Source organism: Theropithecus gelada, chromosome 11 (genome assembly GCF_003255815.1).
Source record: "Theropithecus gelada isolate Dixy chromosome 11, Tgel_1.0, whole genome shotgun sequence".
NCBI lineage: Eukaryota > Metazoa > Chordata > Mammalia > Primates > Cercopithecidae > Theropithecus > Theropithecus gelada.
Genome location: NC_037679.1, coordinates 80,675,654 through 80,696,380, shown reverse-complemented (window position 1 = coordinate 80,696,380; position 20,727 = coordinate 80,675,654). Strand labels below are relative to the sequence as shown.

Sequence of the window (20,727 nt, the reverse complement as noted above, 5' to 3'; positions counted from 1 at the left end):
GGGGGTGTGATTAGGGAGTGGGGAGTGTGGGGGATGGGGAGTGTGATTGGGGGATGGGGAGTGTGATTACGGGAATGGGGAGTGTGATGGGGTGGGGAGTGTGATTGGGTGGGGAGTGTGAATAGGAGGGTGGGGAGTGTGATTAGAGGGGTTGGAGAGTGTGATTGGGGGGGTGGGGAGTTTGATGGGGTGGGGAGTGTGATTGAGTGGGGAGTGTGATTAGAGGGGTTGGAGAGTGTGATTGGGGGTGAGGAGTTTGATGGGTTGGGGAGTGTGATTGGGGGTGGGGAGTGTGATTAGAGGGGGTGGTGAGTGTGATTGGGGTGGGGAGTGTGATTAGAGGGGATGGGGAGTGTGAATAGGAATGTGGGGAGTGTGATTAGAGGGGGTGAAGAGTGTGATTGGGGTGGGGAGTGTGATTGGGGGGTGGGGAGTTTGAGGGGGGGGGGAGTGTGATTGGGAGTAGGGAGTGTGATTGGGGATGGGGAGTGTGATTAGAGGGGACGGGGAGTGTGAATAGGAAGGTGGGGAGTGTGATTGGGGGTGGGGACTGTGATTAGAGGGGGTGGGGAGTGTGATTGCGGGTGGGGAGTGTGAATAGGGGTTGGGGAGTGTAATTAGGGGTTGGGAAGTATGATTTGGGGACAGTGGGAGAGTGTGATTAGGGGGTTGGGGAGTGTGATTAGAGAGGGTGGAGAGTGTGATTGGGGGTTAGGAGAGTGTGAATGAGGGGATGGGAGAGTGAGATTAGGGGAGTGAAGATATTAGGGGCAGGGCAATGTGACTAGAAGGTGGGAGACGGTTATTGTTCACCATCCAACTCCCTGAGTTTGCATAAGATCAGGGAGGGAAGGACGGCTCTCTAGCTCTCCCCCTTGACAAGAGAGCCAGGGAGCAAGGTGTGAGTGTGGGCGTGTGAGACCGTCGTGTGGCCTCTGCAGGAGAGGCCCCGTATGGGTGCCAGGGACCTCGTTCCATCCTTGTGTTGGGGCCATCAGTGACGTTACTTCCTTCCCATCTTTCAGTGACATCTCACCTGTACGGACCCTGAACTGCCCCCTGTGGAATCTCCCGGGGCTCAGGCCTTTTGACAGTTCTAGTACACAAAGCTGTCTCCACCTTTACTTCCTCTTCTATGATAAACAACCAGCCAGCAACATGGTAAACCCCATCTCTGCAAAAAACACAAAAAACCCCAGCCAGGCGTGGTGGTGCGCGCCTGCAGTCCCAGCTACTCACAGGGCTGAGGCAGGAGGGTCGCTTGAGCCCAGGAGGTCGAGGCTGAGTGAGCCATGATCGTGCCACTGCACTCCAGCCTGGGTGACAGAGTGAGACCCTCGCTATTTTTATAAAAGGGAGGTGAGACAAAAGGAATCTCCTGCTCCAGACCTGATGTGTCTCCCTCAGCTCAGCATCACGATGGTCTCAGGTCATACCTGGGTCCTGTGTCTGAGGGAGCCCTTGTGGCCCTGCAGGTTGGGCAGTGCCAGGTGGGTGTGGGGAGGAGCAGGAGGTGGACCCCTGCAAGGCCCCACCCCTGGAGGTAGGCGAGGCCACACCCCCTCACTCTCATTGGTCCACTGGCCTGGCCTCCCTCCCAAAGAGCAGGAGGAGGCTCCATAACCTGTCTGCAAATGGGTAAGGCTTGGGAGTTGATTTCTGGTTTTTAAGCGGGAGGGAGGAACAGCAGAATCTGTGCAGGAATTTTCAGAAACAAGTAGGAACCTATGTCTGTAGTAGCTAGGATCAGGCAGCGGCTCCCACCTGCAGGTGCCCACACACTCTGCAGGCAGCTCAGGGGAGAATTCTGTTTTTCTGCATCTCACAGGAGCACCAAGTGGCGCCCATCCAACCTCCGGGGCGTGCAGCTCAGGGACCTTTGAGATGAGGCGCTCATGCGGGCCTTGTCCTCCGCCTCATTTGTGCATGCTGCCGGCATCCCGCTTCCAGCTCCCCACCATTTCTCCCCCCACCATCCATGCTCTCGCTAAGATGACGACAGTGACCCTCACCCGCAGGGAGCCTGCCCCGCACTTCTCTCCCTCCTTCCCCCTGCGCCCTCTGGAAACTGACCTCTGCCTGCCTGCGTCTTTGTTTTCAGGTGCAGCCCAAATTCCGTTACCCCTTCTACTATGAGATGTGCTGGTATGTCCTGGAGAGATACGTGTACTGTGTGACCCAGCGCTCCCACCTCACTCAGGAATACCAGAGGGAGTCGATGCTTATTGGTGAGTGAACCGGAGGGAGCCCACGGCCTCGGCTGCACAGCTGGGGCAGAAATCATCTCACATTCCCTGCGATCTGGGGATTCGTTGAATCAGTGTATTGGGCAGAATCCTAGGAACCCCTCAGGGGAAGCCATTCTTGTCAGTTTCCCACCTGGAATACAGAGTCCAAGAAAATGAACTCGGATCCCCAAAAGAGTCACGTGTGTGGCCTCCAGCCCATGGCTGTGCAGATGCAGGTTGGGGCCGCCCCGGGCTTGGCTGCTAAAACAGGATCACCCCACAGAGCAGAGAATCCTTGTTCTTTTGGCTCCTACGTGGACACCAGCTGATTTTTCCTCTTGCACCGGAGGTTGGGTTTTTATCTATGTTAAGAGCAGTCCTGTGAGATGCAGCCAGTCCCCGAAAACCCAAGGCCGTCTTTGAGGCAGCAGGAGGGGTGACCAGGGCAGGTGGTGCAGGCCTGGAGGAACAGGAGAGAGTGTTTGGAGCCGCTGCAGCGCCCTGTCCTGCTGCCAGTGCTTAAAGAGACATCATTCCCCCAACACGGCTCTGCCCTTGAATCTTGACTCACAGACGCCCGCTCTGAAGTTGCATCTGGCTGTGACTGCAAGCCCCGACCAGCAATCTAGAGGAAGAACGTGATTCCTCTCGACTATGTCTGAGCTGTTGTCGTGCAGGGGTTTTCCTGGATGATGTAGAGTCTGCAGCATCTCAGACAAAGCATTTTTTTTTTTTTTTTTTTTTAACCAGGGGATAGAAAGATGAGACACTAGTCCATCTCCTTGAGGGTCTGCACAATTTTTCCTGCAGCCTCTAGGATTTTTAGATTCTTTTTTTTCCCCCTTTACAGTAAGCCTCTTCTGTGCCTTCCCTTATGCCCCATCCCTAATGACGTTCAGGGGTTCCAGGCTGGGCGTATGATGGGGAACCAGTGTTTCCTCTGGGGCCATCACTGGGAAGTCTTTGCCTGTGAGGTCTGTTGCGAGCCTCATTCCCGCCCAATGATGTGACAATCGGGGGTTGGAAAGTCCCGAAACCCTACAACCTGCCCTTCTGGAGCTCCCAGCCTGGTAGGAGAGAAGGGAAATGATCCTGAAATAGCGTGAGAGCCGCTATGATCGCAGTAACTCCACGATCCCCCAGGGACAGAGGCTGGGGAGAGCGAGAGGCTGTCTGAGTGTCTGCAGTCCCCAGGCCGGGAAGCCGAGGGTTGGTTCTCTCACTTGGATATGTAGGACAGAAGAAGAACATTCCATTCACAGGCACAGGAGGAAATCTCGAGGTGGTGGTTGGGTAATCAGTACCCACATCTTCCTTATGTTTTCTTGCCACTGTTTTCCCTCTGACTCTCCCAGTCCATCTGCCAATGAGAAGGGACAACGTGAGGGAGACACCCTCTCCATCCAGAGCCGCTGTGTGCCACTGCCTGTGCCCGGGGTACCTGTGTCCTCCACACCACGGCCTTCTGAGGATGTTTCCTTTGCCTTCCAGTTTTTAAACAGCCCTATTGGGATATCGTTCCTGTATCACACAATTCACCATTGCAAGTGTAGAATCCAGTGGTTTTCAGTCTATTCACAGATACATGCAGCCACTGCTGCAGTCAATTTCACATTTTCATCACCACGAAAAGAAACCTAGGGCCAGGGCCGGGCGCGGTGGCTCACGCCTATAATCCCAGCACTTTGGGAGGCCACGGCGGGTGGATCCCTGAGGTTAGGAGTTCGCGACCAGCCTGACCAACATGGTGAAACCCCGTCACTACTAAAAAACACAAAAATCAGCTGGGTGTGGTGGTGCACCTGTAATCCCAGCTACTCGGGAGGCCGAGGCAGGAGAATCCCTTGAACCCAGGAGGTGGAGGTTGCAGTGAACTGAGATCACACCACTACACTCCAGCCTGGGCGACAGAGCGAGACTCTGTCTCAAAAAAAAAAAAGAAAGAAACCCGTACCCTTTAGCTGTTGTCTCTATCTCCCCTCCTCGCTCCTTCCCCAGCCCTAGGCAACTCATCTACTTTCTGTCCCTATAGACGTCGCCTGTCCGGGATATTTCACATGAGTTGAATCATATAATAAATGCTCTCTTAGACTTGTTTTTATTTTATTTTAGTACTATTATTAGTTATTATTTGAGACAGGGCCTTGCTCTGTCGCCCAGGTTGGAGTGCAATGGCGCATTCATGACTCACTGCAGCCTCCACCTCCCGGGCTCAAGTGATCCTCCCATCTCAGCCTCCCAAGTAGCTGGGACTACAAGTGCACATCATCACACCCAGCTAATTTGTGTAGTTTTTGTAGAGATGGGGTTTCGCTATGTTTCTCAGGCTGGTCTCAAACTCCTGGGCTCAAGCAATCCACCCGCGTAGGCCCCCCAAAGTATAGGGATTACAGGTGTGAACCACTGCACCCAGGCTCGACTTATTTTTAGACATTAAAAAGTAGGCCGGGCGCGGTGGCTCAAGCCTGTAATCCCAGCACTTTGGGAGGCTGAGACGGGCGGATCACGAGGTCAGGAGATCGAGACCATCCTGGCTAACCCGGTGAAACCCCGTCTCTACTAAAAAAAAAAAAAAATACAAAAAACTAGCCAGGCAAGGTGGCGAGCGCCTGTAGTCCCAGCTACTCGGGAGGCTGAGGCAGGAGAATGGTGTAAACCCGGGAGGCGGAGCTTGCAGTGAGCTGAGATCCGGCCACTGCGCTCCAGCCTGGGTGACAGAGCGAGACTCCATCTCAAAAAAACAAAAAAACAAAAAGTAAAGTGCCAGGTACCAGCCTGGGCAGTATAGTGAGACCTCATCTCCACAAAAAAAGCTTAAAAAAAACTGGCTGAGTGTGGTGGGTGCACCAGCAGGAGGATCACTTGAATCCGGGAGGCAGAGGTTGCAATGAGCTGAGATAGTGCCACTACAGTCCAGCCTGGGCGACTGAGCGAGACTGTCTTTATATAAATAAATAAAGTGCCAGTGTTCAGAGAGGCGAGGCAACCCATGTGGGTATACACAGCTGGGAAGCAGCAGGGTAGGGATCTGAACCTGCATCCAGCACGGTCTTTCCAGAGGCTGGAGGTACTGACCATTAGGATTGTCAGAGAAGCTGGATCTATGGAGTAAAGGGGACTTTTGGCGAGTGGAAGTTCCAAAGACCTTGGCAGGCAGTTAGGCGTCACCTCGGTCTTTCCTGTGACCCTTCCCCCACAGATGCCCCAAGGAAGCCCAGCATAGACGGCTTCTCTTCGGATTCCTGGCTGGAGATGGAGGAGGAGGCCTGTGATCAGCAGCCTCAGGAGGAGGAGGAGAAGGACGAGGAGGGCGAGGGCAGGGACAGGGCACCCAAACCGCCCACCGATGGCTCCGCTTCACCCACCAGCATGCCCTCCGAGGACCAGGAGGCCCTCGGGAAAAAGCCCAAAGCACCTGCCCTGCGGTTCCTCAAAAGGACTTTGTCTAACGAGTCAGAGGAGAGCGTGAAGTCCACCACGTTGCCCGTAGACTACCCCAAGACCCCCACTGGCTCTCCCGCCACAGAGGTCTCTGCTAAATGGACCCATCTCACCGAGTTTGAACTGAAGGGCCTGAAAGCTCTGGTGGAGAAACTGGAATCCCTCCCGGAGAACAAGAAGTGTGTCCCCGAGGGCATCGAGGACCCCCAGGCACTCCTGGAGGGTGTGAAGGTGGGCAGGAGTGGCATCTGGGGCTGGGCGGCCGAGGAGGGCTGGGCAGGTCCTGTTCAGTGTGACAGGTGCAGCTCAGCTCATGGTGGCTCTGTGCAGATTGCTCTGAGCATTGGGCGGGCGCCGGGAGAGGGCTTCTGGGGGCCTCAGTCCACAAAAGCCTATGTAGGGTGTCCAAGCAGAGGTGACCATTAAGAGCTGCAGAGGGTGGGTGCGGTGGCTCACACCTGTAATCCTAACACTTCGGGAGGCTGAAGCGGGCAGATCACTTGAAGTCAGGAGTTCAAGACCAGCCTGGCCAACATGGTGAAACCCTGTCTCTACTTAAAAAAAAAAAAAAAAAAAGAAAACTTAGCCAGGCATGGTAGCACATGCCTGTAGTCCCAGCTACTTGGGAGGCTGAGGAGAGAGGATTGCTTGATTCCAGGAGGTCACTGCTGTAGGGAGCCATGGTCTCACCACTGCACTCCAGCCTGGGCAACAGAGCAAGACCCTGCCTGAAAAAAAACCCAAAACAACCATACTAATCTGAAGAAGAAATGTCTTTCCATGCTTTTGGAAAGCCTTTTTTACTTTATTTATTTATTTATTTATTTATTTATTTATTTACTTACTTACTTACTATTGAGACAGACAGGGTGTTACTCTGTTGCACAAGCTGGAATGCAGTGACGAGCTTGGCTCACTGCAGCCTCGACCTCCCAGGCTCAAGTGATCCTCCTGCCTCAGCCTCCCAAGTAGCTGGGACTACAGGTGCATGCCACCATGGTCAGCTAATTTTTAATTTTTTTGTAGAGATGGGGTCTCACCACATTGCCCAGGCTGGTCTCAAACTACTGGGCTCAAGTGATCCTCCCACCTCAGCTTCCCAAGGTGCTGGGATTACAGGCATGAGCCACTGTGCCTGGCCTAGCCTATTTTTGCCTGCAAAAGCATCTTTGTCTCTCTGATCTATTTCTGTGTGGTGTTGCTGGTTCTGGGAACAGATGTCCTCCTAGGGATGAAACTTGGCTCCTCCTATCCCTAGCCTCTACCTACCTGATTGGCCTGAGGCTGGACTTACCCTAGACCCTTTGATGATGTAGAGGAGGCCTGGGGTAGGGGTTAGAAAAAGTGCAAGCAGCCCAGACGTCCTCCTTCCTCACAGGGGAATCACGGGCAGCTCGTGATAATATGAAATGAGGCATCTCAATGACTTGGTGCTCTTGGGGGTGTTTTTCTAGTACAAACACACTGAAACCTTCCAACAACCCTTTGGAGTACTTTTTTTTTTTGAGACAGAGTCTTGCTCTGTTGCCCAGGCTGGAGTGCAGTGGCGCAATCTCTGCTCACTGCAACCTCCGCCTCCCGGGTTCAAGCGATTCTCCTACCTCAGCCTCTCGAGTAGCTGGGATTACAGGTGCCCGCCACCATGCCCGGCTAATTTTTATATTTTTAGTAGAGACGGGGTTTCACCATGTTGGCCAGGCTGGTCTTGAACTCCTGACCTCGTGATCTGCTGCCTCCTCAGCCTCCCAAAGTGTTAGGATTATAGGCGTGAGCCACCGTGCCCGGCCTTGTAGTACTTTGACTATCCCTATTTTACAGATAAGTAAATTGACGTAGAGAGCTTAAGTAACTTACTCTAGGGTCTGGTTGCTGTTCAGTGGGAGAGTCTATGCGCCACTCTCTTTTTTTTTTTTTAAGACGGAGTCTTGCTCTGCCGCCCAGGCTGGAGTGCAGTGGCGCGATCTCAGCTCACTGCAAGCTCCACCTCCCGGGTTCATGCCATTCTCCTGCCTCAGCCTCCCGAGTAGCTGGGACTACAGGCGCCCACCACCGAGCCCGGCTAGTTTTTTGTATTTTTTAGTAGAGATGGGGTTTCACCGTGTTAGCCAGGATGGTCTCGATCTTCTGACCTCGTGATCTGCCCATCTCGGCCTCCCAAAGTGCTGGGATTACAGGCTTGAGCCACCGCGCCCAGCCTATGCGCCACTCTTTTGGTGGCTGTAGAGAAAGCGATTTTCTTCCTCTCAAGAGGCAATCCCAAATTTAGGGAGAAGATATTGAGGTGATTGTGTGGGTTTTATTTACAAATCATGCAACCTGGGATGAAAGCTGCAAATCTGCAGCCCCTGGGCAAACCCAGCCTCCGGGCATCGCATCTGGCCTGCACAGGATTAAATGGATTTTTGTAATTAGTTCCCAACGTTAAACAAATCTGGAGCCTCTTATAAAATATCCTGGCTTGGCCAGGCATGGTGGCTCACGCCTGTAATCGCAGCACTTTGGGAGACCAAGGCGGGCGGATCAGTTGAGGTCAGGAGTTTGAGACCAGCCTGGCCAACATGGTGAAACCCTGTCTCTACCAAAAAAATACAAAAATTAGCCGGGGTGTGGTGGCACACACCTGTAATCCCAGCTACTAGGGAGGCTGGGGTGGGAGAATCACTTGAACCTAGGAGGCAGGGGTTGCAGTGAGCCGAGATTGCACCACTGCACTCCAGCCTGGGCAACACAGTGAGACTCTGTCTCTAAATAAATAAATAAATAAAAATGAAATATCCTAGGTCTCCTGGCTCATGTTCCTGAATGGCTACAATCAGCAGGAAGTAATTAGCAGCGGACCCCATATGCTCCAGTCCCCACCACTAAACTTCCCTCTGCCTCCCTGAGTGTCACTAGTTTTTCTTTCTTTCTTTTTTTTTTTTTTTTGAGACAGAGTCTTGCTGTGTTGCCCAGGCTGAAGTGCAGTGACATGATCTCGGTTCACTGCAACCTCTGCCTCCTGGGTTCAAGTGATTGTCCTACCCCTGCCTCCTGAGTAGCTGGGGCCATGGGCATGCTACCATACCTGGCTAATTGTTCTGTAATTTTTTTTTCTTTTGAGACGGAGTCTCGCTCTGTCGCCCAGGCTGGAGTGCGGTGGCCGGATCTCAGCTCACTGCAAGCTCCGCCTCCCGGGTTCACGCCATTCTCCTGCCTCAGCCTCCCGAGTAGCTGGGACTACAGGTGCCCGCCACCTCGCCCAGCTAGTTTTTTGTATTTTTTTAGTAGAGACGGGGTTTCACCGGGTTAGCCAGGATGGTCTCGATCTCCTGACGTCGTGATCCGCCCGACTCGGCCTCCCAAAGTGCTGGGATTACAGGCTTGAGCCACCGCCCCCGGCCTGTTCTGTAATTTTTGTAGAGATGGAGTCTCCTATGTTGCCCAGGCTGTCTTTTTCATATAACCTAGTCACTTAGCTCGTTTATTGAACTTACCTGACTTTAGAGATGTTTAGTTGAGCCTTGTCTAATGAGGCTGTTTTCAGGCTGAAGAGCTTGTTAATTAGGTGCACAGGCCTCCTGAGGGTCCCGTGAATGCTGGGGCCGCTGCTCGTGTCTCTAAATGTCGTGTGGCCAAGTGCTTGCCGGGGGCCGTGGGTGCCGTCACCTCGTCCAGAGCAGGAGAGTTTCTGATTGGTTTGACAGGCATCAGCCCTTCACTCTCCCTGGAGACCCAGAAAAAATTTTGAGGCCTGGTGCAGTGGCTCACACCTGTAATCCTAACATTTTAGAAGGCCAATCACATGAGCCCAGGAGTTTGAGACCAGTCTGGGCAACATAGTGAGACCCCATCTGTACAAAAACAAAAGTTAGCCAGGTGTGGTGGTGCGCGCCTGAGGCAGGAGGCTCACTGGAGCCCAGGAGTTCCAGGCTGCAGTGAGCCGAGTGCGCCACTGCACTCCAGCCTGGGAGACAGAACAAGACCGTGTCTCAAAAAAATTAAAAAAAACAAAAAAACCCGATTTTTTATTTTTAAATTTATTTTATTTTATTTTTTATTTTTTTGAGACGGAGTCTCGCTCTGTCGCCCGGGCTGGAGTACAGTGGCCAGATCTCAGCTCACTGCAAGCTCTGCCTCCCGGGTTTATGCCATTCTCCTGCCTCAGCCTCCTGAGTAGCTGGGAGGCGCCCACCACCTTGCTCGGCTAGTTTTTTGTATTTTTTAGTAGAGATGGGGTTTCACCGTGTTAGCCAGGATGGTCTCGATCTCCTGACCTCGTGATCCGCCCGTCTCGGCCTCCCAAAGTGCTGGGATTACAGGCTTGAGCCACCGCGCCTGGCCAAAAAACCGATTTTGAACCCAGTACTGACTTTCAGGTTGGGAGTGCTGCCCCAGAGGGTGGGCCGCCCGTTCTCCCCAGCTGCACGCGCCATTGCCTTGTTCTCTCTTTTCTGTTGTTGGGGGATTCTTTTGCTTTGGCCAAAAAATAAAACACAGCTCAGGAATGTGGGTCTGAGACAGTTCAGAGCTGATGCCCAGCTCCCCCACTGCCGCTGAGGGATTCATGTTTCTGGGCTGTGGTGGTTTCCGCTTGATGACTGACCTGCTAGGATCTTTGGCTTGTGTTTCAGGAAGAGGGGCTCTTTCCTGGGACCTCAGAGGCTGCTGCTTGTGGTGGCTCAGGGTAACTAGTGCCCTGGTGATTGGAGACAGCCCCCAGTTCAACTCAGTCCTTAGATGGCTAGGTTTTGGCTTATACTAAAAACCCATTTGTTCTTTCATTTGTGTGATTTTGTTGTTTTTACATTTTGAGACAGTCTTACTCTGTCACCAAAGCTAGAGTGCAGTGGCATGATCACAGCTCATTGCAGCCTCGACCTCCTGGGCTTAGATGATCCTCCCACCTCAGCCTCTCCTGTATCTGGGACTATAGGTGTGCATCACCACGTCTGGCTATTTTATATTTTTTGTAGAGACGGAGGTCTCACTGTGTTGCCCAGTCTCATCTTGAGCCCCTGGGCTCAGGTGGTTGGACAGCTTTGTATGATGTATGTTTTAAATTGTGGTAAGACACACATTACAGAACTTACCATTTTAACCATGTTAAAGTGTCCAAATCAGTGGCCTTAGGTACAGTCACAATTTTGGTTGTTTTTTTTGTTTGTTTTGTTTTGTTTTTCTTTTTTGAGACACAGCCTCACTCTGTTGCCTAGGCTGGAGTGCAGTGGTATGATCTCAGCTTACTGCAACCTCTGCCTCCTGGATTCAAGTGATTCTCATGCCTCAGCCTCCCGAGTCGCTGGAATTACAGGCATGTGCCACCACACCTGGCTAGTTTTTATATTTTTAGTAGAGATGGGGTTTCATTATGTTGGCCATGCTGGTCTTCAACTCTTGGCCTCAGGTAATCATCTTGGCTTGGCCTCTCGAAGTGCTGGGATTGCAGGCATGAGCCACTGTGCCCGGCCAACAATTCACAGTCGTGTGCAGCCACCACCACTATCTTATTCCAGAACCTTTTTATCACTGCAGACAATCCCGTACCTAAGAGCTGCCATGTCCCATACCCTCTTCACTGCGAATCTGCTTTCTGTCCTGTGGATTTACTTATTCTAGATATTTCATTGTAATGTAGGTTTTGGTTTGTTTTTGAGATGAGGGTCTCACTCTGTCACCCAGCCTGGAGTACAGTGGCACAGTCATAGCTCACTGCAGCCTCAACCCCCGAGGCTCAAGCAATCCTCCCATCTCAGCCTCCCAAGTAGCTGGGACTACAGGCATATGCCACTACTCCCAGCTAATTTTTTAGTTATTTGTGGAGACTATGTCTTGCTATGTTGTTTATGCCTATAATGCCAGCACTTTGGGAGACCAAGGCAGGAGGATTGGTTGAGCTCAGGAGTTTGAGACCAACTTTGGCAACATAACAAGATCCTATCTCTATAAAAAAATAAAAAATTAGCCAGGTATAGTGGTGTGCACCTCTACCTGGGAGACTGTGTAGTGTTAGAGGGCTGAGGCAGGAGGATCATTTGAGCCCAGGAGGTGGAGGCTACAGTGAGCTGTGATTGCATCAGACAGAGACCCTGTCTCAACATCAATGAGAAATAAATATAGACACTTACTGTGATGGAGGTGCCAAGATATTGGCCTGTATGAGATGGACAAGAACTCAGGACGCAGGAGACCCTGGAGTTCAAGTTTGGTTTCTGCTCTGAGCTACTCACTGTGTGGCCTTGGGCAAGCCAGTCCACCTTTCTGTTTACCTGTATGTAAAATGAGGATGTGCTTTGTCCTCCTGGGGACCAGATTCTGTGATTCTTGGCCATTCTGAAATGCTGACCCTTCCGTGAAACTGCAGTGTCCTCACTGTGATATGGGCATAACAGCGGAGACCTATGTCATTGAATTACTTTAAGGAACAATGAAGCCATGAACATAGGTTGCAGCCAAAGGTGAGTCAGACTGGCTTTGGCCAGCTACCCACACTTCCGCTGCCCTTTCTCTTTCCTTCCCCCTTCTCACCTCTCAGCAGCCCCCTCATGCCCCCTCCAGGTTAAAGATTGCTGCTTAGGCTTGGCACAGTGACTCACATCTGTCATCCCAGCCCTTTGGGAGGCCAGAGTGGGAGGGTGGCTGGAGCTCAGGAGTTTGAGGCCACCCTGGGCAACATAGTGAGACCCCGACTCTACGAAAACAAAACAAAACAAAAGGAACAAAAAATTAGCCAGGTGTAGTGGCGTGCGCCTGTGGCCCCAGCTACTTGAAAGTCTGATGCAGGAGGATTTACTGAGACCCTGTCTCAGCTCACTGCAACCTTCACCTCCCAGGTTCAAGTGATTCTCCTGCCTCAGACTCCCAAGTAGCTGGGATTACAGGCATGCGCCACCACGCCCACCTAATTCTTGTATTTTAGTAGAGGCAGGGTTTCGCCATGTTGGCCAGGCTAGTCTCTAACGCCTGGCCTCAAGCGATCTGCCTTTCTCGGCCTCCCAAAGTGCTGGGATTACAGGTGTGAACCACTGTGTGGCCAGGTGTTCTTTGAAGACCAAAAGTTCTGCATCAGACCGAAATCCCTGTGCCATCTGTTAACCAAGCTGAATGCTCTTGGGGAATGCAGTACTTGGAATACAGCGTCGTGGTCATGAGGACTCAGTGAGGTGACACCTTTAGCACAGGGCCTTTAATAGCTCAGCAAACTAGAGCCAAAAATTTCAGACATCATAGAATGAAAACAGGCTGGTGCAGGTCAAATGTGCCAGCCTGTGAAACCCATGACCGTGGAAGGTGTTCACAGCTTTTTTCTCTTGGGGTTGTCAGTTCCCCACCTGGAACGCATCTGCTTGTTGACGTGGCCTCCCCTGGGTCTTACTGACTTATAGAACAGTGAGGTGTAAAGCCCAGATGACCAGCGTGGTTGGCTTTTAAAAATCATCACACTTTTGGCTAGGCACGGTGGCTCACGCCTATAATCTCAGCACTTTGGGAGGCCAACGTGGGCGGATCAGGAGGTCAAGAGTTCAAGACCAGCCTGGTCAACATGGTAAAACACCATCTCTACTGAAAATATAAAAAAATTAGGTAGGCGTGGTGGTGCGCGCCTGTTATCCCAGTTACTCTGGAGGCTGAGACAGGAGAATCGCTTGAACCTGGGAGGCAGAGGTTGCAGTGAGCTGAGATCGTGCTGCTGCACTCCAGCCTGGGCGACAGAGCAAGACTCTGTCTCCAAAAAATAAATAAATAAAAAAAATTAAAAACCAAGTATGTTATTTAATAGTCCTGGGGGTCAGAATCAGAACTAAAAGAGTCAGCAGGGCTGTGCTTGCTCTAAAGCCTCTAGAAGAGAATCCTTCTGGGCCTCCTCCAGTTTCTGACAGCTTCTGGTGTTCGCTGGCTGTGGCTGCATCACTCCAGTCTCTGCCTTCATTTTCTTGTGGATTTCTTCTTTGTGTCTCTGTCCAAATCTCTCTTATCATAAAGACACTAGACATTGGATTTAGGGTCTACCCTAAATTCAGGATTATTTCACCTTGAAAAAAAAATTTTTTTTTGAGACGGAATCTTGCTCCGTTGCCCAGGCTGGAGTTCAATGGTGTGATACCGTGTCACCACAACCCCTGTTCCCTGGGTTCAAGCAATTCTGCCTCATCCTCCTGAGTAGCTGGGACTACGGGCATGTGCCACCATGCCTGGCTAACTTTTGTATTTTCAGTAGAGATGGGGTCTCACCATGTTGGCCAGGCTGGTCTTGAACTCCTGGCCTCAAGTGATCCGCCCTCCTCCGCCTTCCAAAGTGCTGGGAGCCACGGTGCCCTACCTGAACACATAATTTTTGGGACACAATTCAAGCTACTTCAGATGGGTTTTCACAGACGGTTGGGCTGAGATGGAGGGAGGGTACTTGAGAGACCCCAGGTACCTTGACGCCTGGCGGGTCTCTTTCCCCGCGGAAGGGGTCACCCCGGAGGATGCTGGTTCCCCAGAGCAGGAGTTCCCCAAGCCGCACCTCCCTTGTCGGCCAGTGGATGGCGATTCTTCCCTGATGCCTGCCTTATTTTCACAGTGGGATATTTTTAGTCACGGCATGGAGGGAGTTTGTGATTGTTAAAGCCCCAGCTTAGGGAGCAGTGGGACCCGAATCCGCTGTTAACTAATTAAGCTCTTTGAGACAAATTGGCATAAGGGGCCGCCCAGGCCCAGCCATCCCTTGTCTGTGGTTATCTCGTGAGGTCCAGTACGGGGCAGTTTCCAGCAGAAAGGGCCCCAAGGCTTGATCTTTCTTTTTTTTTTTTTTTTGAGACGGAGTCTTGCTTTGTCGCCCAGGCTGGAGTGCAGTGGCCGGATCTCAGCTCACTGCAAGCTCCGCCTCCCGGGTTTACGCCATTCTCCTGCCTCAGCCTCCCGAGTAGCTGGGACTACAGGCGCCCGCCACCTCGCCCGCTAGTTTTTTTGTGTGTGTGTTTTTTTAGTAGAGACGGGGTGTCACCGGTTAGTCACGATGGTCTCGATCTCCTGACCTCGTGATCCACCCGTCTCGGCCTCCCAAAGTGCTGGGATTACAGGCTTGAGGCACCGCGCCCGGCCGGCTTGATCTTTCTCTTCCAAAGCCTGCCCTGGACTTTCGGAGGGGAGCGGCGTGTAGGGTGTAACCCTTAGGGGGCTGAGCTGGTGAGGGCCCCCAGCCTTCCTTGTATCTGTGCTTCCGAGAGCCCCAGGGAGTGTATAAATTCAAGCAGGGCCTAGGGAAGCCAGTGACATGATTCCCTCCAGCACAACCTATTTCTCAGAGATGAAATCTCCAATTAGAATAATCTTTTCCCGCAGCCTGTCATACACAAATGAAAATTCTTCCCTGAGGGACAGAGCCCAGGGCGCCCCCTGGTGGCCACAGGGGGCCACACACACAGGGAAACGGGAGGCATGAGCGTGAGATCCTAGGCTCAGGGCACTTGGGGAAAATTCTTTTTATTTTTAATTATTGTTAAGTAATTAATTATTATTTTTTTGAGTTGGAGTCTCGTTCTGTCACCCAGGCCAGAGTGCAGTGGTGCAATCTTGGCTCATTGTAACTTCTGCCTCCTGGGTTCAAGTGATTCTCCTGCCTCAGTCTCCCGAGCAGCTGAGACCACAGACACGTGCTACCATGCCTGGCTAATTTTTTTGTACTTTTAATAGAGACGGGGTTTCATCATGTTGGCCAGGCTGGTCTTGAACTCCTGACCTCAGGTGATTTGCCCACCTTGACCTCTCAAAGTGCTGGGATTACAGGCGTGAGCCACCGCACCTGGCCATTATTATTATTTAGAGACAGAGTCTCCCTCTTTCTCCCAGGTTGGAGTGTAGTTGTGTGATCATAGCTCACTGCAGCCTCAAACTCCTGGGCTCAAGCAATCCTCACACCTCAATCTCCCCAAGAAGCTAGGACTATGGGCACATACCACCATGCCCAGCTAAGTTTTAAAGTTTTTTTGTAGAGATGGGGTCTTGCTATATTGCCCAGGCTTACCAATAACAATTGCAATTTTAAAAAGTATTGGCCGGGCACGGTGGCTCACGACTGTAATCCCAGCACTTTGGGAGGCCGAGGTAGGTGGATCGCCTGAGGTCAGGAGTTCAAGACCAGCCTGGCCAACACGGTGAAACCTGTCTCTACTGGAAAAAAAAAAAAAAAAACAAAAATTAGCTGGGCACGGTGGTGTGTGCCTGTAATCCCAGCTCCCCAGGAGGCTGAGGCAGGGAATCGATGGAACTGGGGAGGCAGAGGTTGCAGTGAGCCGAGATCACGCCACTGCACTCTAGCCCAGGCGACAGAGCAAGACTCCGTCTCAAAAAAAAAAAAAAAAAAAAAATTATCGAGTGGGTGTGGTGGCTCACACACCTGTAATCTCAGCACTTTAGGAGTCCAGAGGATCAGCTGACCGTAGGAATTTGAGACCAGCCTGGGCAACATAGCAAGAACCTATCTCTACTAAAAAATTAATTGGGCATGATGGTGCTTTCTTATCCCAACTACTTGGGAAGCTGAGGTGGGAGAATTGCTCGAGCCCAGGAGTTCGAGGCTGTGGTGAGCTGTGATCACGCCGCAGCACTCAAGCCTGGGCAACTCTCTGTTTTTTTGAAACAGAGTCTTTTAAAATATATTATTTATTGTTATTAATTTATTAATTATGTCTAGTACTTTGAACTGCAGTAATAACTTTTTGTAACTAATCTCCCTCTAAAGAGGCCTCTACCTCAGGGCTTGTGAGTTAGACTCCAATCTGATATTGAAATGACAAGAAATGGTAAGACATTTAAGAAGGAAACTCAAAACAAAGGGGGGTGGGCATTACTTTCAGTCATATGCAGAGCCATGTTTGCAAGTTGGTGGCCCATGGGCCGAACCAGCACACGGATGTGTCACTCACCGTGGTTTTTTTTTTAAGTTTTAGTTAGTTGCTAACATTTAAAAATGCAGAGATTTCAAATAAAACTCTGCATCTTTGATTTCTTCTGAAAAAGTAAAGGTCTAGTGGGCCTTTCATCCCCATAGGAGGTAAGCTGGAGTTGGGTAGCATTCCCCCTTTTTAAACGGGCCGTGTGTTCTCTAATTTGTCACAGGCCTCACCATTCCCTATTGTCCCAGTCTGGTTACATCTTTTTTTTTTTTTTTTTTTCAGACAGAGTCTCGCTCTGTCGCCCAGGCTGGAGTGCAGTGGCCGGATCTCAGCTCACTGCAAGCTCCGCCTCCCGGGTTCACGCCATTCTCCTGCCTCAGCCTCCCGAGTAGCTGGGACTACAGGCGCCCGCCACCTCGCCCGGCTAGTTTTTTGTATTTTTTTAGTAGAGACGGGGTTTCACCGTGTCAGCCAGGATGGTCTCGATCTCCTGACCTCGTGATCCGCCCGTCTCGGCCTCCCAAAGTGCTGGGATTACAGGCTTGAGCCACCGCGCCCGGCCTGGTTACATCTTGAATTTGTTACTCAATCCTAAAGTTTGGGATTGGAGTAAGTGGCTGAAATGCCCTGTGGAAATGACGGTCTTCTCCCCCAGCCATTTGGGACCCACATGCAAGGGGGAATGGGAAGTCTCTGGCTAAACCTGGAGCATATTTCTGGAAAGCTCGTTTGTTCTTCGTGATTTTTTAGAGAGAGGAAAACTATTTATTTATTTATTTATTTTGAGACAAAGTCTCACTCTGTTTCTTAGATTGGAGTGCAGTGGCACGGTCTCGGCCCACTACAGCCTCTGCCTCCTGGATTCAAGTGATCCTCCTGCCTCAGCCTCCCAGGTAGCTGGGACCACAGGCACACACCACCACATCTGGCTAATTTTTGTAGTTTTAATAGTGATGGGGTTTCTCCGTGTTGCTCAGGCTGGTCTAACTCCTGGCCTCACGTGATCCACCTGCCTTGGCCTCCTGAAGTGCTGAGATTACAGTCCTGAGCCACTGCACCTGGCTGGATACATTATTATTAGAACAAATCAGCACTGATGCTTGTGGAAGAGGGTGCAAAATTCCTATGGATTATTTTTTATTTTCATTTTTATTTTTTTTTGAGACGGAGTCTTGCTTTGTTGCCCAGTTGGGAGTGCAAAGGCATGATTTCAGCTCATTGCAACCTCCACCTCCCAGGTTCAAGCGATTCTTCTGCCTCAGCCTTCCAAGTAGCTGGGATTACAGGCATGTGCCACCACGCCAGGCTGATTTTGTACTTTTAGTAGAGACAGGGTTTCTCCATGTTGGTGAGGCTGGTCTCAAAACTCCTGACCTCAGGTGATCCGCCTGTCTCGGCCTCCCAAAGTGCTGGGATTACAGGCATGAGCCACTGCACCCGGCCTCATATGGATTATTAAAAGAAATAATGAAATGAGAATCCTTTGCCCTAGTGCCCCCTCCTAGTCTATTCTATTCTATTCCATTCCATTCCATTCCATTCCATTCCATTCCATTCCATTCTACATTTTATTTTATTTTTTGAGATGGAGTTTCACTCTGTTGCTCAGGTTGGAGTGCAGTGGCATGATCTCGGCTCATTGCAACCTCTGCCTCCCGGGTTCAAGCGATTCTTCTGCTTCAGCCTCCTGAGTAGCTGGAATTACAGGCACCCGCCACCACACCTGGCTAATTTTTGTAATTTTAGTAGACACGGGGCTTCACCATATTGGCCAGGCTGCTCTTGAACTTCTGACCTCGTGATCCACCCACCTTGGCCTCCCAAAGTGCTGGGATTACAGGTGTGAGCCACCGTGCCCAGCCTAATTATTATTTTTCAAAAATGCGAGGCTGAGCACAGTGGTTCATGCCTGTAATCCCATCACTTTGGGAGGCTGAGGTGGGCTGACTGCTTGAGGTCAAGAGTTTTGAGATCAGCCCAGGCCACATGGCAAGATCCCATCTCTACAAAAAATTACCTGGACGTGGTGGTGGGCACCTGTAGTCCCAGCTACCTGGGAGGCTGAGGTGGAAGGGTCACTTGAGTTGTGATGGCACCACTGCACTCCAGCCTGGGCAACAGAGCAAGACCCTGCTTCAAAATGTATGTAAATATATTTTTAATAGACTATTTTTAAGTGTAATTTTAGATTTACAAAATTCAGGAGATAGTACAGAGAATTCCAATACATACCCCTCATGCCTAGTTTTCCCCTATTATTAACATCTTATATTAGTATAGTATGTTTGTGACAATTAATAAACCAATATTGATAACATGCATTGTAACTAAAGACTATATTCAGAGTTAGACCATGTTATTACTTGTCTTTTTTTCTGTTATAGGATCCCACCCAAGGTACAATATTACATTTAGTCTCATCAGTCTTCTCTTAGCTGCTATAGTTTCTTAGACTTTACTTGTTTTGATGACCTTGATGGTTTTGAGGAGATCTGTTCAGGCATTTTGTAGACTGTCCCTCTTTTGGTATTTGTGGCTTTATTTTATAAACACTCTGGGGCCAGGTGCGGTGGCTCATGCCTATAATCCCAGCACTTTGGGAGGCCGAGGTGGGCGGATCACTTGAGGCTAGGAGTTTGAGACCAGCCTGGCCAACATGGTGAAAACCCGTCTCTACTAAAAATGACAAAAATTAGCCAGGGGTGGTGGCGCACGCCGGTAATCCTAGCTACTTGGGAGGCTGAGGCAGGAGACTCCCTTGAACCTGGGAGGCAGAGATTGTAGTGAACCAAGATTGTGCCACTGCACTCCAGCCTGGGTGACAGAGTAACACTTTATCTCAAAAAAAAAAAAAAAAAAAACTTTGTTTATTGGAAACTTACTCTAAGTTAGTCATTATGTGAGGCTTTGGGGATACAGCAGTGAATAAAGACACTTTATAAATAGCATTTACAAATCATTGACATTGACTATGGGACTTTGGGGAAGCTCTATGTTCCCGCGGCTGGGATTTGAACCCTTGTAGCCAGGGGTTCAAATAATCTTCACCCTCGTTTGTCTCCTGAGCACTTCTGCTCTTCCTGCTAAGTGCTTTTGTATGATTTACTCTGTTCTTAAATGTCCTGAAAAAATGTTTTTATACAATTCAGCAATCCATGGTCCAGGATCAGAATGGCCCAGTGATAGGTCCGTGTGTATTTAAACACATTTTTTTGTGGGGTGCTGTGGATGTGTGGATGTAGCCAGAGAAAATCCTGTGTGGGTGGTCATGGGGCAGAAAGTCTGGTGCCAGAGAGTGGGGTTCCGGGGGTCTGTCTTCATAGTCTGGGGCAGCACTAAAGTCCTGTGAGCCTATCTGAGCCTCGGTAACCTTCCCTATGGTGGCTGTTAGATAATTCAGCTGGGTAGCATCTTATACCTGGATGAGGTTCTAAAGTCCAGCCACACAAGGCCAAAGTCTGGTAGCGTGAGAATTCCCTTTGAAGAACCTTTGAACTACTCATGAGGGTGAACACAGTGTGCCTCGTGGGAGATCGCCACGCAACCTGGCAGTCCGTCCAGCGCAGCCCATTTTTCTGCCACCATTTGGCCACATGACTCCATCCTCGGTCAGACCAGATCAAGCATCTTCTTGTATTTAGGGCCCATGTTGCAAAAAATATTTACACATTGTCACACAGCATGGTTAGTGTACACGTAGCAAGCTGACTGAAGGACGGAGTCATGGCCCTGTGAAGGCGTCAAGGTCTGGCAGTTGGTTTTGTTTGCTTCTCTGAGTACGTAGTTAAATTTGTGAACATTAGAGGATCCGTGGTGCCACTGCCCAACCCTTCCGGAGTACTTGGTAGGAATTAAATGAGGTGCAATGGGTTACCCCTGTAATCCTAGCATTTTGGTAGGCTGAGGAGGGAGGATTCCTCGAGGCCAGAAGTTTGGGCAACATGGCATATACCCTGTCTCCACAAAAAATTTTTAAAAATTATGGCTGGGCACAGTGGCTCACGCCTGTAATCCCAGCACTTTGGGAGGCCAAGGCAGGTGGGTTACTTGAGGTCAGGAGTTGGAGACCAACCTGGCCAACATGGCAAAACCCCATCTCTACTAAAAATACAAAAATTAATGCGGTGTGGTGGCACACACCTGCATTCACAGCTACTCAGGAGGCTGGGGCAGGGAAATCGCTTGAACCCAGGAGGTAGAAG

The 20,727-nt window shown here is 50.7% G+C and overlaps 1 protein-coding gene across 4 annotated transcripts in view; it reads left to right on the top strand.

Moving 5' to 3' along the window:
- Positions 1-20,727, top strand: part of KDM2B (lysine demethylase 2B) — a 153,659-nt gene that overhangs the window by 66,423 nt on the left and 66,509 nt on the right. For all 4 annotated transcript variants that reach the window (XM_025401372.1, XM_025401375.1, XM_025401373.1 and 1 more), the window contains exons 10-11: positions 2,102-2,228; positions 5,428-5,900. In XM_025401372.1, coding sequence (XP_025257157.1) covers positions 2,102-2,228; positions 5,428-5,900 — 600 coding nt within the window. The remainder of the gene's footprint in view (positions 1-2,101; positions 2,229-5,427; positions 5,901-20,727) is intronic.